At 41.2% G+C, this 18,521-nt stretch overlaps 2 protein-coding genes across 2 annotated transcripts; both read left to right on the top strand.

Annotated features, from left to right (window-relative positions):
• Nucleotides 1–3,354: 3,354 nt before the first annotated feature.
• On the top strand, nt 3,355–10,163 carry LOC106606947 (ectonucleotide pyrophosphatase/phosphodiesterase family member 7). Its single transcript, XM_014203442.3, has 6 exons — nt 3,355–3,674; nt 4,191–4,336; nt 4,598–5,230; nt 6,832–7,060; nt 7,270–7,393; nt 8,191–10,163. Exons 1-6 carry the CDS (start codon nt 3,428–3,430, stop codon nt 8,243–8,245), a joined length of 1,434 nt encoding a protein of 477 aa, XP_014058917.1. The 5' UTR covers nt 3,355–3,427; the 3' UTR covers nt 8,246–10,163.
• Nucleotides 10,164–11,660: 1,497 nt separating this feature from the next.
• On the top strand, nt 11,661–18,262 carry LOC106606946 (chromobox protein homolog 2). Its single transcript, XM_014203441.3, has 5 exons — nt 11,661–11,947; nt 12,034–12,077; nt 13,402–13,467; nt 14,253–14,322; nt 14,420–18,262. The coding sequence occupies exons 1-5, from the start codon at nt 11,876–11,878 to the stop codon at nt 15,857–15,859; spliced, it is 1,692 nt and encodes a 563-aa protein (XP_014058916.2). The 5' UTR covers nt 11,661–11,875; the 3' UTR covers nt 15,860–18,262.
• The last annotated feature ends 259 nt before the right edge of the window (nt 18,263–18,521 follow it).

The following is an 18,521-nucleotide window of genomic DNA, read 5'->3' as shown; positions in this document are numbered from 1 at the left end:
TAACCTGATAGAGGGCTATTCATGCATCAAATGTCTGTTTACGTACAATTCAAAACACAGCGAGTGGGCTCTCTGAACATTGGCCTGTACTTGACCCCATGATTATCAGCCACCAAACAGTGCATGCTCAAACAAACAGCATGCTAGTCATTTAAACCTTATCGATGAGTTCTTGGAAATGAAACCAAGGGGAAATTGTTCAGTTAAAGACGGAACAAAGTCGGTTCATGACAAGGAATACCACATTTAATCTAATGGAATGTTTCAATCAATAACATGTAATGTGTACTGTATATCTCGTAGAAGACAGAGAGCTCCAACTACCAGATGGGTGGACAGACAGAAAATAAATTCCATACAATTTGAGAGAGTTTCACTGTATTGTTTAGTGTGATCGTATCCTTAGTTGTAATGTCTATGTGGTGCAATAGTATTATATGGGCAGCAGGGAGTGCTAAAGACAAATAATTCACTTTTCCACAAGATGCAAAAATAGAGATTCTCTGTGGAAATTATAAACAGAATTGTGAGGGTCATATAAAGTTTCCCTGCCCCTGAAGTTCAGTGTGTGTGTTTTTTGATAAAGTTCTCATGGCAGAGATCTGAGACTCTCCCTTGGTCTCAACAGTCCTAAATGCTCCACCAAATCTTGCTGACGTTGGACTAGGGATGGAGTTAATATGAAACAGCTACTGAATATGAATGAGGTAAATGAGAGCTGATGAATGTTATCCCTTATCTCCGTGAAGATTAGATATTTCCCTTGAACTCCCGCCAAGGACAAAAGAAAGAACCCATTTGAAGTGCTTGCTTGTCAGGGAATTTGATCGACATTGATAAAGTAGCATCATAAACCAGTGAGTGATATACAGTACAGTGTCTGGAAGGGTACATGATTTGAAGTAAAGCGCTAGAAAGACAGAGGCCACAGAAAATAGTTTTGTTTTGTTGTTTGTTTGTCCATGGTCATGGTGGCAAATTCCAAATCTAAAAGGATATTTAGCACTAGCCCGAAGCTAAAAACACATTGAGGAGTGAGTTATTAAAAGGAATATGTCTATGTTAGGGGAACGTAGTGGGAGAAATACTTCAGTGCTACTCCATACGATATGATATGTGGCTCTGTTCATGCCAGGTGGACTGAGCAGGAGTTAACGACTTTGGTGAAACTCCACATAATTATTGCGTTTCCATTTCCATGTGTTTCCCTTGCATTCAGTAGCATCTATGAATCACATGTCCAGCCTATGCAAACGGAAGAACCAAGAACACGGATGGTTCCTGATGTTGTGGGATTCTCTCTGGTGTTTACAGAACAATTGAGGCCAATTTTTCAGTTTTTTATTTGTTAAAAAAGTTTGAAATATCCAATAAATTTCGTTCCACTTCATAATTGTGTCCCACTTGTTGTTGATTCTTCACAAAAAATGACAGTTTTATATCTTTATGTTTGAAGCCTGAAATGTGGCAAAAAGTCGAAAAGTTCAAGGGGGCCGAATACTTTCGCAAGGCACTGTACATAGACATGGAATCACTGGCCACTTTAATAATGGACCACTAGTCACTTTAATAATGTTTACATACTGTTTTACTCATTTCATATGTATATACTATATTCTATTATTTTGTATTTTAGTCAATGCCACTCCGACATTGCTCGTCCTAATATTTATATATTTCTTAATTCTATTTTTTAGATTAGTGTGTATTGTTGTGAACTGTTAGATACTACTGCACTGTTGGAGCTAGAAACACAAGCATTTCGCTACACCCGTAATAACATCTGCTAAATATGTGTATGTGACCAATAACATTTGATTTGATGTGCTTTGGTGTGCATATGAATGCACACAGCATCTTTTTCCCCACTTCTATTGATAAAATAATTGTACAACGTCATACAAAAGTTTTACTGTGTGTGAACTTTCAAATGCATCCTGTCCTTAATAAATAGGTATTTTAATATAACTTTTTTTGAACACAAAAAAAATGTGATAAATAAAATATTGAATCGGTCATCATCCTCAAATGAAGGGAATGATTACGCAATGTTTGCAAGAGGGTGGCAATCTGATTTCATTGGTCCTCAACTAGCGACAGACACTTCATTCAGGATAAACTGAGTTATGCCGAGCTTTACATGGAAGACGGCAAACCAAATGTCATTGTTTTCAATGAGAGCATGACGGTAAATACCGCTGAGCCTGGCGGTGAATGCCGTCAGCCGCCACGGTAGACGGGACTTGGCGCCAAAGTTCAGACTTTTGCAGTCTGCCGTAGCGTTGTGTTCTAACTGTCTGTTTAGTGAAATCATCATAGCAACGCATACCGTCGTGCTGGCTTGCTTTTGCCGTCACCATCTTTCTTGCTTTCTTGCCCCGCTATGCCGACGGGTATGACCGTTTTTGCGTACCCCGTCTAAACGCAGCATTAGCCCAGATTTATGCTGTGTTTAGACCAGGGACGCCATTTAACGTCGTGCTCTCATTGAAAACAGTGACATCTGGTTTTCTGTCTACCTCGTACCATCTAAACGCAGCTTTAGCCTCCCCAGAGCAGGTTAGTTCTAAAGCATTCATTGCCATAGAAAGTTACCTGGCTAACTCCTCAAACCAGCTACTTAGTATACACCCTGGATCTGTGAGATCAGGATATCATGATTCAAGGTTGCTATTAGATTAGGATAGTTCTGTCCTTGTGCTGTTCTTGTCTATTAAGGTTATGTATTATGTCATGTTTTATGTTTTGTTTGGACCCCAGGAAGAGTAGCCACTGCTTTCTAATAAAATACTAAACTAAATAGTAAATACTATCAGGTTACGGTTTCCCTAGAGACTGGAGTTCACTGATGAAGAGGTACATCCTCTCATTTTCTTCTCAATTTTCTAGGCGAAAGATCGATCATGTACCATCCACACTCAAGGTGAAATCCATACGTGTCTTTTCGCTTTGTCAATTATTCACTAGAAACTCAGAAAGACGGATGGACAAACGGACAGACAGACGGGCAGACAAAATGGATGGATGGACAAGCAGACAAAGTCCATGAACATAACAGCCAAGCGGACAGTCTTGTTTACAACATTCTGGAACTGATATCTTGCAATCACAATAAAAGAGAGTTCCTATACAAGCACAGGAACAAACATTGGATGGTAATTACACAGTACATAAAAACATAATCAAGCAACATGCATAAATGTGCTGAGCAAACATCCATCTAATCAACTAGATACTATATGATCAGATAAGATGAAACTTTGATCACATGCTGCTGGCACAGGGAAGGGAAATGTGCTCAGGTGTAATGGGAAGGGGAGGGGCTTTAAGGCTTTAACCGTGAGGTGCTGGAGTCGGTGTATAGCAACAGCCTGCATACCCAAGGATCGGAGTAAAGTGACAGACTCAGCTCTGTGTCGTACCCACTATGTTGTGGACAGTGAGTCTCTGCCTCCTGTTGGCCGCGTCCTCTTCAGGTGTACCGCTGGATAGATACAGCACCAAAGGCCAGCATAAAGTACTGCTCGTCTCCTTCGATGGCTTCAGGTGGGACTACGACCGCGATGTGGACACGCCGAATCTGGACACAATGGCCAAAGACGGAGTCAAGGCCAGATATGTGACCCCACCTTACCTCACCATCACCAGTCCCACACATTTCACCCTCCTAACAGGTACCTACTGTAGATCGATACCCAGGCATAACCCTTTTCTACAGGCTCCAAGAGAGCAGGTACCTACTGTAGATCGATACCCAGGCATAACCCTTTTCTACAGGCTCCAAGAGAGCAGTGATTCTGTGGAGGTTCATGTTCATGTCATGGCGGTCCTTTTTTTTCTCTAATTATTGGATCACAAGTCATTCCCAGTTTAGTTAATAAGAAATTAACTGTAATTCAATGTCCCAGGGTCCAGCAGCTTTCAGAGTTGAGTAAGATGATTATGTTGGGAAGGCTGAAGGAGGAATTTCTATTTTCCTTGACAGAAATTCTCATTTTTGACTCTTGAATCATCAGTGCCAGTTTAAAAGAAATGTAACTTCCTTGAAATTAAATTCCTTTCATCTCCAGTGTCGGTCGTAAGACCTTGTCCAAGAAGCGCCATGGCACTCACAGGCTATAAAGTTGATAGAATTTGTCATGTGAATGTGGCAGACTGAATATTGAGAGATTGACAGTGACTCTTTTCAGGGCGCTACATTGAAAACCATGGGGTGATCCACAACATGTGGTTCAACATCACCACCAGTGAGAAACTGCCTTACTATGCTACCCAGTTTAAGAATGAGTGGTGGGACAACGGCACTCTACCCATCTGGATCACAGCCCAGAGACAGGTCAGAATGATTTCAAATGCACCTTCATCTTAAATCACTCCTGCATTTGCTTTACATTAATACAAATCAAATCAAATGTTATGTCAATGCAAATAGTCTGGGTAGCCATTTAAATGTCTGTGCATATATGCATGTACGGTGTGTGTGAGAGTTGTATGTGAGACTGTATGTGTGTCTGTGTGTGTTTGTAAGACTGTGTGTGTGTAAGACGGTGTGTGTGTGTGCGTGACACCTCTCTTCATCCCCATTTTGTCTATTCAGGGCCTGAGGGCTGGCTCTCTTCACTTTCCTGGCACGCAATCCACCTACCAGGGAGAGACGCAGACAGTGAAGGAAGTGGAACCACGGTTTTATGACTACAAAAACGAGACAAAATGGCAAGAGAATGTAGAGAAGGTGATGGGCACCTGGTTCAGTGAGATGGACCTGGACTTTGTGTCACTGTATTTTGGGGAGCCTGACGGCACAGGCCACAAATACGGGCCTGATTCCCCTGAGCGGAGGGAGATGGTCAAGCAGGTGGACAGAACAGTGGGCTACATCCGCAGCTTGGCTGAACAAAATGGACTTGCCGATAGTCTCAACATCATCATCACCGCTGACCATGGGATGAGCAATGTGTACCGCAACGGCTTGGTGAAGGAGATCACCCTTTCCAGGATCCCCGGGTTCTCCTTCAGAGATATAGCCTTTCACCTGGTGGACTTTGGGCCCTCTGGGATGCTGCTTCCCAAGAAGGGCATGCTGGATAAGGTCTACAACGCCCTGAAGGGGGCGCACCCTCACCTTCATGTCTTCAAGAAGGAGGAGATGCCCAAGCGCCTTCACTTTGCTAATAACAACCGCATCCTACCCATCATTCTCTTCTCTGACCCTGGATATGTCATTAACGGGGTGGGTTCATAGCATGTCTCTATAGTATTTAGTAATAGTAGTTCGCTTAAACAAATGAATACTTTTTTTATGGGTTTCCGTCATGCACAGAACCAATTTCATGCACACAAAAAGTGAAATGAAGGCATACTTTTACTTTTGTGAGACTAAACATGCATATTGTTGTAGACTTTCCAATTCCATGCTTTAATGTGAATTACTGATTAGAGGGTTGGCCTCAGTGAACATAGTATGAGCAAAGAAGCTGGTTTAAAAATAACCATGTAACCTATACAGTATATCTTTAGGCATCTAGGATATTTTATAACTTCTATAATATACAGTACAGTATGGCACAACCTCATGCATCCCCCTGCATGCATTATGTGATTTCTGATAACATGCCATATTTCAATGGACTACAAATATTGAAGGAATTACCAAGTGAATTTGGTTTGTAGCGATGGAGAAAATGGAATATTTTAGACCGGAAACAAGGAATTCAAATCTAATCTTAATACATTACAATTTGAATCAAGTGCATTACCACCTTCCCAGGATAATGCAGGTTTGGCTGACGGCATGCAGAGCTCTCTAATGCTTCATGAAGATATTCATGCCACAAAATTCGACATTAGCATTTACATTTGGCTCAACCCTGCTGCCTGTAACTTTACCACTGGAAGTGCTACATCACTCCATTGAGTGATACTAAATCATAAAGAAATCTGATTCTCATTTTTGCATACGAGAGATGGCCACTACAAATCAACATACTGTAAAACAGAAATAGCAATATAGCTAAATTACAAATGTCTTCAAATGCTATACTGACAGTAACCCATCAGAGGTATTGATTACACCTGAACGAATATAAACTCATTGAAGGCTGTGGTTACAGTGAGGGTATGTGGTAGTGTTCATTTGATCTTCAGTGTAAAGTCTAATTATCAAAATACATAAGTTCAGGGTATTTGACCCTCTTGTGTTATCTCCTGTTTACGGACCCTTTATTTAGACATTTCAAAAGGTATTCCTCTCAGTTTTATCAAAGCAAATGTTATGCATGTTCAGAGAAGGGTTACATAATATCTATGGTAATTAGCCTACCTTCTCCCTGTGTATCTAAATATATCAGTGTATTTTCTGTGAACAAAGTGAAGATAAAAAAGTGTTCGTATAACTGTATCACTTGCTGTTCATACAATCCATTGTAATATCCATTTCATGATCAAAGTAGTTGTCCTGAATGACCAAAGGAACTATGTGATGTTTAGGCCTCCTTAGTTTATGAAAGGATTCCCTCTTAACCTGATTAACAGTCATTTTAACAGTATGCGTCTAATAATGGAGAACAGGGAAATTCTCCCGTTTCTGTTCTTATAAGCACGGAGCAGATGTAATGGTTGCTCAAGCAACCCTTTCCTTCAGTTAGTCAACATCTCCCTCTGCTGTCCAGTTGAGAGTACATCATAGAAAGACAAGTTGGACTTCAGGCTTCCCATTATGATGATCAATATGAATTGCAACATTCTGATCATTCACGATTTCACTTCTCCTACTCTAAGTGGACTCCTACAGACTTGATCACCCTGACTCTTCTTGGCTCTTTGTCTCTACAGTTCCTCCCAGTGCAGTTCAATGCAGGGGAGCATGGCTTTGACAACGAAGAAATGGACATGAAGCCCTTCTTCAGAGCTGTGGGGCCGGCGTTCCAAAAGGACCTGGAGGTGGGCCCCTTTGAAACAGTGAACATATACCCCTTGATGTGTCACATACTGGGCATCAAGCCTGATCCCAATGATGGCCACCTGGATGCCACAAAACACATGCTGGTCTCTGTCACAGAGGGTAAGTTTATATCAGGCTAATGACCCAAAAAGTGTTACACCTGCTCCTTCATTACACAGCCAAAGTAATCTATTGTCTAACGCAATGTATATAGAATGTACAAATATGCAACACAACAGAAATTACAAAATGGATTAATAATGTCGGTCATTGACATCCATGTACACAAATCAAATGACATTACATGTGCATTACGTCTCGTATTTCAGACCTCCGTCAGGACATAAAATCAAATATCTTTGTTGGATTGGCAGCAGTGGCTGGATTTCTTGTTGTGGTCTTCATAGCAGTTGTGTCGTTTAATGCATTCAAGAAGGAGAAAAATGATAGAAGGTATGTATGTCTGCATATGTATGCAAATCAATGGGAATTGGAAAATGTGAAGAATATTTGCCTGCACAATCTGATATATAGAAATGTGTGCAATGTAATAAGAGAAAAAAGTAGAAATTGACTAACCACAGATACAGGCTCAGATATGTTTCATTCTCCTAATGGTTAAAGGGAAACTGAAACCTCAAACATACAGTATTAAAATAAACAAGCAGAAGGATATTTGCCCACTGGCGGGTACATAGAGTTGCAAACAACTTTGTTTTAAATGCATCATTTCTTTTGTTTACTGCCGATGTTGGATTCCGTCAGTTTCTCAGCTTCTGTCACTGTTTCTTCCTCTGCCATAAATCAAGACAATAATGTACTGATTGGAAGCTTTCTATAGTTAAGGTGTAATTCCAAGAGACAGGTAAACAAACTGAACGAGTCGAGCGGTGGAAACAATCTGTCGTGGGTAAAAAATAAAAAGGACAAGTCAAGTGCTCTGTCTGTATGTTAATACAATTAGGGACAGCCCATATCTGTTCACGTCCTGTTGCTGATTGTAGTCAGCGGGATACTGACTCTGCAGAGGCCTAGTTGGATAACATGGTGCAGATAGGCTACATAAAGTTATAAATTCTGTAAACATGTTTGGGTATTAATGAGTTAAACATGTCATACTATTAAGTCATGCCATTGGTTTAGTCCTCACACTGACTGTGAAATGTATATTTTAGAAAACTATGATAACCCTGTGTCAACATAACTTCCTCCCAATTATTCAGAACGTATCATTCTTTCCTATGTTTCAGCTCTGAGAAGTCAGTGCTTCCAGGGGGAAAGGAAGCGACTCAAACTGCCCTTTAAACTGCACCCCAAGTGAAATCTGAAATGGATAAACAAAGGGACGCCACTACTTATGACATTATGGACATACTCCCTAAAAACCTCCTTATAACAGACTAGTGCATCCCCTCCATGTTGAGACTGACACCCTGCACTGATCGGAAAGGTTTTTTTCCTTGCGAATGTAAGCCACTACAGTCACCATGCCACCTGGGACAACTTATGCTTTAGACATTTTCTAAAAGGATGTATTCTCTAAACAATGATTGATGCCATGATACACTGATGAGATCAGTAGACTACAGCAAAAGAACACATTATCTGAATCTAAGTCACCGGACAAAACCAGTTCAAAAAGTGACAAATTGTATACTCTGACATCAGTGCAGGCATGCATTATATGAAAGTTGTTTAATTATAAATCCATTTCTGATTTCCAAGTTATATTTTTCAAAATCCTGTCAACTAACAAAATAATTGTTTGTGGTTTTGTTCTGGATGGCAGTGAGTGAGTGGAGTGAACCTATAGGTTTCTGTATAAATACGTTATATAAATAAAGGAATGGAAATACATTTCAAGAGTAATATAATATCAATATTTGGTGTGACCACCCTTTCCCTTCAAAACAGCATCAATTGTTCTAGGTACACTTGCAGACAGTTTGAAGGAACTTGACAGGTAGGTTGGCCCAAACATCTTGGAGAACTAACCACAGTTCTGTGGATTTAGGCAGCCTCAGATGCTTCTCTCTCTTCATGTAATCCCAGACCGACTCGATGTTGAGATCAGGGCTCCGTGGGGGCCATACCGTCACTTCCAGCACTCCTTCACGCTGAAGATAGTTCTTAACGACTTTTGCTGTGCGTTTGGCGGTCATTGTCATGCTGCAAATAAGTTTGGGAACAATCAGATGCCTCCATGATGGTATTGCATGATGGATAAGTATCTGCCTGTACTTCTCAGCATTGAGGAGACCATTAATTCTGACCAATTCCCCAACTCCATTTGCAGAAATGAAGCTCCAAACTTGCAAGAAATCTCCACCATGCTTCACTGTTGCCTGCAGACACTCATTTGCGTTCCGCTCTCCAGCGAACAAACTGCCTTCTGCTACAGCCAACTATTTCACATTTTAACTCAGTCCAGAGCACCTTTGCGATTTTTCTGCACCCCAGTTCCTGTGTTTTCGTGCATAGTTGAGTCACGGCCTTGTTTCCACGTCAGAGGAATGGTATTTTGGCTGCAAGTCTTCCATGAAGGTCACTTCTGACCAGACTTCTCCAGACAGTAGGTGTGTGCACTAGGGTCCCACTTTTCTGCCAATTCTGAGCTGATGGCACTGCTGGACCTCTTCCGATTACAAAGGGAAGTAAGCATGATGTGTCTTTCATCTGCTGCAGTAAGTTTCCTTGGTCAACCACTGCGTCTACAGTCCTCAACGTTGCCCGTTTCTTTGTGTGCTTCGATAGAGCTTGGACAGCACATCTGGAAACCCCTGTCTGCCTTGAAATGTCTGCCTGGGAGAGACCTTGCTGATGCAGTATAACTATCTTGTGTCTTGTTGCTGTGCTCAGTCTTGCCATGTTGTATGACTTTTAACAGTAAACTGTCTTCAGCAACCTCACCTGGTTAGCTGAGCTTGGCTGTTCCTCACCCAGTTTTATTCCTCCTACACAGCTGTTTCTGTTTCAGTTAATGATTGTGTTTCAACCTACATATTGAATTGATGATCATTAGCACCTGTTTGGTATAATTGTCTAATCATACACCTGACTATGTGTCTACAAAATCCCTGACCTTGTGCAAGTGTACCTAGAAGGATTGATGCTGTTTTGAAGGCAAAGGGTGGTCACACCAAATATGGATTTGATTTAGATTTTTCTTCTGTTCACTCACTTTGCATTTTGTTAATTGATAAATATTTTCTATTAACATGTCTATTTTTGAAAGCATTCTTACTTCACAGCATTTTTTCACACCTGCCTAAAACTTTTGCACAGTACTGTATTTCTTGACATGACCTTACAGATATATTTTATATGTATTGTCATTTGATGATATATCAACTGGATTTAAGATGGTGATTACTAATTGTTAAAAAAATATGTGGAAATACAACACGTGACAAGATAATTATATAAGTTAATAGGAAATTACATAGAAAATCTGCATTTTAACTTTTTTAATTATACTGTAAATTATGACAAACTATCATTACAGGTCATCATTATGCTAGTGAACATTACCAGAAGAGTAATACAATTACAATAAAGTAACAGGCCTGACTAAAGGCCTTCCATTTTAAATAATAGATAAGGTATTGGGTATGGGGGGGAAAGATAAGCAACTGTTCTATTTTTCATACAAGGCTTTCAGTAACATATTTTCCAGGGAAAAATCCAATAGAGTACCACAGTATGAGTCATTATACCCATAAAACCTAGCGGTCAAACAGGGAAATGGGTCCAATCATTTTTCCACCATTCATTTTTTTCCCATAGGGGTTTTAGAAACACTTAAAATAAGGGCTGTGTTTTGTGTAGGCTTACCCTGGCGTGACATTTTGATAACCATGTAAATCTCTCTTGGACAAGGTGAATTTTATCAATATATTCGCCTGTATTTACCCCCCAAAAATGAAATGATATTAGCTACAAATGCCATGATGATCTGGATGAGATTGCCGAATGGAGGCAAAGAATCTCTGGATTAACTATCTAATGTTGGCTAAATGTAGTAATGAATAAACTGGCTAAACTTCTGTTAGACAAGGTGTCAGCTAGAGATGACGTGCAAGAGCTTGCAGGGCTTCTATAGTATTGCATGATGCTAATTAGCATTTTCAAATCTGAGAGTAAATAGAGCCGAATATATTTATAAAAGTCACCTTGCCCGAGAGGTTTATATGGTTATTAAAATGTCACACCAGGGTAAGCCTAGACAGAGCACAGCCCTTATTTTTTTTACGTTTTTCTAAAATCCACTATGGGAAAAATGAATGGTGGAAAAATGATTGGAACCATTTCCCTGTTTAACCGCTAGGTCTTATGGGCATTATGACGCTGCCACTGTGGTGCTCAATAAACCACAACAGAGGGGAAGAGGCGAAGGGAGAGAGTTTACTCCGCCAAAAATCTGTCCACGAAACAGGCCACGAAGTGAGGCATTTTTGCATGGAGGTCAATGAGAGTGTCCAATTTGGTCAACAAAAAAAGTAATTTCTAATTTGTTACATAAGGCTTATTTGATATGTTATAAGTTTCATAATGGTTATGTTGTTAGGAATTCGCTGATATATGTGGATGCACGTGGCATTTCGGAAACAAAAAACAACAACTACTTTATATTGTTGTTCAGACACGTATCTGCCCTTTCATTGGCTAGAATGTTCTCACCTGATCTGGCCTCCTCCCTCCTGGCTTCCATCTTTGAGGACATGTAGTTCCATTGCTTGAGCGGTCACTCGATTATCTTGTCAATATAATAGAACATTTTTGACCACAATATGTGAAAACGATTTGATTGGTCACACGTCGAGGTGTGACGTTTACAGGGACGGTATCTGCCAAGGGACAAGCTTCGAGAATGCGTTTTCTTTCCGCCCTCTTTTCCATTCTTTTCATAAAATACTAGAGTAGGCAACAGCGAACATGGAGGAATTGAGCGCCGTAGGAGAACAGGTTTTCGACGCGGAATGCATCCTGAACAAACGACTAAGAAAGGTTAGATGTTGTAAAATATAATTTTCTCATATCCCAAAATATTTTCTGCCCACAGTTTGGTAACATTTCCTTTTTTATTTTCGCAGGGGAAGTTAGAGTTTCTTGTAAAGTGGAGGGGATGGTCATCCAAGTAAGTACAAGTGGTGCTGCAGCTGCGAGTGCAGCCTCAAACAATGAAAACAACAACAACGTGTCGCTTTTTGCTTCACTGTTGTTGTAAAGGATTCATACATTCCCTAAATTCGCTCGAAATCATGCTGCACGTGAAAACGAGAAAGTATGGTTTTACGCTTGCCTCCTCCTCCTACTAATATTATTGTTGTTGTTGTTGGTTTTAAGGTTTGGAAATTAACCTAGTTAGTTATGCAAAACAAGCAGATCGTTTAGGGTTTTGGTTTCTCGTATTCAATATCTGCTGGTTTGTCTATTTGACATCTCAGTAATTATGCCACACAAACTAGGCTATAGAAACTCATATTTGATCACTCGCTACTGAAACTCTAGCTAATGGTTTATCAGTGTAGCTTTATATTATATGCTTTATTGATAAATAAATTACAAGCAGGAGTTGGTAGATGTTTGGGTTGGGAAACGTATGCCGAGTCTCACACACATCCCACAAACTACAGTGTCCAGTTGGTACACTTGCCTAATTTTTGTGATGGTTGTTTAAATGTATATGATAATGTAATATAGTTTATTTATTGCCTAACGTGACTCGGTAGTATACATATCATTTTCGTAAATCAGTCTTTCCCCCCTTTCGAGCGCTCCAGCTGCCAGCGCGTCCTTGTCACAGTTGCCCTTTCCCTTGTCCCTTCTGTTTCATTGTTGCTATTAATCCCATCATCAATGGGCATTCTGCCTGTCGCTCACACCCCGTTCTTAACCCAAATCCTCACATTGCTGTCGGATTCTGCCAGGGCCATCGATTTGTCAAGTTATTTACTTGTTGTGATATAAACAGGTAAGATGTGGCTGGTGGAAATTATAATGTGCTTGCCAATTTGCAATTTCTTTCTACATTAACTCAGTATTGGCCCTCTTGAGATTCTCTGATTCCTGTGAAGGCGGCAGATCCTACACACTTGGCTTTAAATAAACTTCTCTCCTTATCTTCCCCCTTTGCTATGTGGTTAAGCCTCCGACTCACAGCTCTTTGCATATGCCTCCTATCTCCTATCTCTACACTAGGTTACACTAGGCCTCCTTTCTCTAATCGCTATGTTAGGTTACACTAGGCCTCTTATCTCTACACAATCACTAGGGTAGGGTATAGGTTATACTAGGTCACTAGGTTAGGTTACACTAGGCCTACATTTCATTACTGGTACACTATGGTCCAATCAGTGCATTGACGAACTTGTATCATCAACTTTTACCAAGAAGTACTGCAATGTGGACATTTTAAGTGATTTTAGTATTTTGATGGACATATTTTCCTTTTGCTTCAGGCACAATAGCTGGGAGCCCCAAGCGAACATCCTTGACCCAAGATTATTGGCTGCATTTAACAAGAGGTGAGTTTCTATTTGCCCAGGACCTCACTGAGTGAGCTATCCACTATATCCAAACAATGCCCTCTGAAATGCTCCAGCAGGGGTTAATAGTGCCCCATTCAAGCCAATGTGGAGCCCACAGATAGGCATACAATCTGTGTTTTCAGGCTGTAAACACATCGATATGAGTTTAGGTTTTCCCAACCCTTCAAGTTTTATTTGATGGTCGTTCTGTTCAATATACATTTGATGTAAAAATACATTATTTAGTATTGGTAAGGGATAAAATAATGCATTTGTAAAATAAAAGGAGTCATAAGTGCCAGTTAATCTTAAAACTGAAGCAGGGAAAATATTTCATTTCAAATGTATACTTTCCTTTGCAAACATACATTTGTAGAAGGATAACAATGATTTAAAAGCATATACAGCAGGAAATGAGGGGGTGGAACAAAAACAGGAACCAAATTTCCAAAAGTGAAAGCGTATCTAATGTTTTCAGATGAGCATCTGGGGATTTTTATTGCAACCTCTGATTTGTTTTTGCCAAGCATTGGGCATTGCAAGATAAGACAATACTTCACGAGATGTTACTTGTAAAAATTCTGTCTCGCCATGAACACACAGTCCATATGTCTCTGTCAAGAAGAAGGCTACAAGTCAGAGTGTATATGTTTAGTGATAGAATACCCTCTCCTCAGATGGTTTCCAAAACACTCAACAGTGCTCGCTCTGTATCCTTGACTCCTGCTCTACTTCTACCATAACTACTGCTGAAGACTGTTTCCTGTATTTTGTTTTTACAGTGAACAAGAAAAGGAAATTCTGATCTGCAAGAGAGGGAAAAGGCCGAGGGGGAGACCTCGAAAAGTTGTGGTATGATTTCCTCAAGACCTTTGACATTTTGGTAGAAAATACTTTTTAATATTTGTATAAATATAATGTACTATGACTTTTCCCGTTCTCATTTCAGGAAACTGTGCCTGAAGTGTCAAAGTCAAGCAGCTCTTCGTCATCGTCATCTTCGTCTGGCTCATCATCGTCATCTTCTTCCTCTTCCTCCTCATCGGATGATGACGACGATGATAACAACGATAGAAAGGCAAAGCCAGGTCCCAGAACACGGGAGCTCCACCCTGTCCCTCAGAAGAAAGCACAGATTGTTGTGGCCAAGCCGGAGCCCCCGAGGAAGAAGCGAGGCAGGAAAGCACTGCCTGCAGAAATGAAGGCCATTCAACAGAACAAGGGCCAGCGCAAGATCATAAAGACAGTTGCCAAAGAATCCCCTGCAGACCTCCGAGGTGGAATCAAGAAACCCTTTCACCCAGCCAGCTTCACCTTCATGGGGTTGAACAGCAGAGGCCCTCTGAGTGTCCAGGGCAGATGTTCCCTGGCCCAGGGTGGGACTACTAAAAGCTCCATGAACACTGCAGGCTCTGGCCGGTCAAATACCTCAGCTTCTCTCTCTTTCAACCAGAGATGCAACCAGAGCAAGAGTCAAGCTTCTGACTTCAAACTGTCGGTCTCTGATGTGTACAGTGGAGCAGGTTTGGACTTAAAAACGACTGCAAGCAAATCTCCTGGAGTAGCAGCGTTGAATTTGCATAACTCCAAACTCTCAACCAGCAATGGCAACCCGCAAGGAGCTTTTCAGCCACAGCTGGGTTCCCACAACGGGCAGAAGAAACCAGATGCCCCTGGGCAAACACCACTGCAGCAGGTACCCAATAACAAACCTGCTGCGCCCTTCTCCACTCCTAAAGGCCCTGCCAACCAAGCTGCAAGCCTTCAGGCACTAAACCTGCAGAGTGTGAACAAATCAACACCGGGCAACGGTACTCCAGGCAATGGCACCGCACCAGTGTCCAACCTGCGAAGCACCGCCAACCCAGTACGGAAAGACACAGTTGGTCAGTATGGTCAAGAGAAAAATCCTGTACAGAGTCCTGCCACGCCTGGTGGACAACAGCCCAGAAAGAGCCATCCTGGAATTAAGGTCAAAGCTGAGGAGACCAGTGAAGTGGGTGTCATGGCCGAGAGGCCTGAGAGGCTGACTACAACAAGGGCCCAAGGGAGGGTTGAGAAGAGCATTGTCCAGAACCCCTCCGTAGAGGCCAGAGACATCCTGGGCAAGCGGGAGAGATCTGCCTCCAAAGACAGTGGCAAGCAGGCCAAAGTCCTCCTGAGTGAGATGAGCACCGGTGAGGAGAGCACCTCAGACTCTGACCAGGATTCCCCCTACCCAAGTAACAGTCAGGACTTGTCCATCTCAGTCCAGACCGGCCAGGACTGGAAGCCCACTCACAGCCTGATCGAGCATGTGTTTGTTACTGATGTCACCGCCAACCTTGTCACTGTCACAGTCAAGGAGTCCCCAACCAGTGTGGGCTTCTTCAACATACATAATTATTGACTGAATACCGGTAATTGAGCTGCCTAGCAAAGGGGCTGAAAAGTAGACAGCAGAGGCCTTAAGTGGGGTATTGAATGAAGTAGATAAGTTAGAGCAGTGTTAATGCACATAGGTTTACTGCAGTGATGCAAAGTTTCCTCTTCTCTACAATGTATTCATCTGAAATCTGCAGACTTACTCTTTTGCTTTGCTCTGTTAGTAAGACAATGTACTTTTGATATATTGTACACACGCAACAAAACAAGCTAATCAACTGGAGGAAAGCTTTGTCTTAAGGGAACTATTCAGGGCCAGGTGTAAACTAGATTGGTAGCTTGTTTGATTACGAAGTAGTAATGCAACTCTTAGGGATGTCATTATAATGTAGCTACCTCTAGTTTAATCCAGCTCTCGTTTTGTATTCAAAGTTCTTCTGGAATAGCAAGCTTGGAAGTACTGTTTTTTTTCTCCCTCGAGTATAAGATGTCGTGACCATTACAATCAATTTGCCAATTCACATTAGTGTAAAGCACCATAGTCTTATATGAAATGTAAAATTCCAATGAAAGGACAAATAATAGCAACATTTCCTTAGGCAACATTTTCCAAAATAGAAAATGTTGTAATTACTGGAAGAGCTCTGTCTCTCGAAGCTATAACATTAACAAAGAAGTTTGCAAGGCAAACCCGGTGTTGCGTTGAGGACCAAGTTCTCATCAGTTGAAAATAAGTTTCATTCCTCAGTGCAGTCAGTCTATCAGTGAAGTATTTCACCCAGGCTGGAGTAGGAGGGAAGAAGATACACTATCTCTGTTCTCCCCTAGTGCTCAGATAAGACCGGTTACTGGCCGAGGTTACTCCTCTCCCTTCAGGTCTGTGTTCCCACAACCCCACTAGGGCATTCACTGGCGGGTGTACTGTCAAAACTGGTGATTATTATGGACGAGCCCAGTGAATAATTGCCGGTATAGATATGGCAGGATGATGATGGACAGCACACCTGACGTGACTCCTCCCCTACCTCAGCCAGAGTTCCCTGTGAAGGGCCTCTTTGTGCCTTTATGAGCGCTGAGGGCAAGCACTCAGGGATTTCACTACTGTGGGAAGGGTGGAGCCCAAGGAAACCTAACTGCCTGATATTGTTTTTCCTTGACCACAAAAAAAAACACCAGATCGAGTATTTAGCAGCTGGTGTTCAAAGTGTAGGCTGATGAAATGCTAGATATTTTCCTTTGTTACATGCAGTGTGCATACACACACCACAATCTCATTTTACTCGCCTGCATGGGATCAGTAGTTAGGCCCTGCTACCCACAGAAGAAAAATGTGTTTATCTGATGTAACTGAAAAGAAACCACAACGTCTACTGTCTTTCTGCTCCCTAGAGAGGAGTTAAGCTACACAGCACTTCAACTGAACTCCCCACTCTAATCATACTCTGCAGACCATGCTTTAAATGTTTTACTCAAATGAATCAACAAAGGCGTTACCCCAAAGAAAGCTAACGTGTCAGGTTTGCAGAGAAGGATGGTTATTCTAGTGCATCTGTTAATTATACACAGAGTGGTAATCATTGCTCCCTACTTGTTTAAATCTTGCCACGCAGATGCACCGTGTTTGAAAGTGCAGTTGTGTCATGATGTAACCTATGTGGTAGTGTATTGTTTAAACAAACACAAGAGAGATTTTTTTGTGAGAATTCTGGAGACACAACATTTGAGTGTGATTTGCCTCTCATACAGATCAAGTAGCCAGGCATTGTCCAGACATGTTTATTCTTCAACTAGATTTACAATACTTACAGATTTATGGTCAAATTGACTAGACTAGAACCAGCAACCACTTAGGTGGTTTTAAGTGCTTGTATTCAGCTGTTTATGGTGATAGTGCCTTAAACACTATTTGAGGCTATCTGGACCCTGGATTTGGAAAAATGTTCTCTCAAATATGTTCATATGCAAACATTACTGACATGATTAATGGGAAGCCTTGAAGGAGGACAAGGCATTGTGCCTTGATAGATGAGAAATGACCCTCATCCACAGGGTTTCTTAAATGTCAATGACATTTGACAATTTATGGGAGGATGGGGCACTTACAACTGGATTGCTTTGATAATTGTATCTCACATTTGACATGAGCTGGAGCCAGGCTACAGACTCCTGTAACGGTGGTTTTATGTTTTCCTCTCTCCATTTCTCAAATTGTGACGCGAGGGAGTGAAGGCATACAAGAAAAGACAATTGTTGGGCTGTGGTCTTTACACATTTGTAATCTTCTTTTGATATACTAACCATTTCAGCTGAAGGCTGTATTCTTCAAACTATTTATTTAAACGAGGTCTTCAGGATAGGACAATGTCACCAATCTTTGTATTGTGCATGTTGTCGTGATATTAACCTTAAATAAATAGTACTTTAATAAGTCTGGTAATCATTTCTGTTTTCACTGATCATGTTAGGGGTGCCCCTTAACCCTCAACTCATAATGTCAACCCAAGTCATACATTTTCTGTTAATTTGCCTTAGTATTAGAAATTCTGCTGAATTTAAATAGCCAATAGGAGTCTGAATTAAATTATTAGGTACGTGTACGTGCGAGTGTGTGTTACAAAAATACTTTGCAAAAATCCTCTTTGCAGGAGCCTCCTGAATATAATGTAGTTATTCAGTCACTAGATGGT

This window comes from Salmo salar, chromosome 06, assembly GCF_965601325.2.
Source record: "Salmo salar chromosome 06, fSalSal1, whole genome shotgun sequence".
In the NCBI taxonomy this organism is placed as follows: domain Eukaryota; kingdom Metazoa; phylum Chordata; class Actinopteri; order Salmoniformes; family Salmonidae; genus Salmo; species Salmo salar.
Note: the sequence above shows the minus strand (reverse complement) of the source record. Positions and strands in the feature narration are given on the sequence as shown.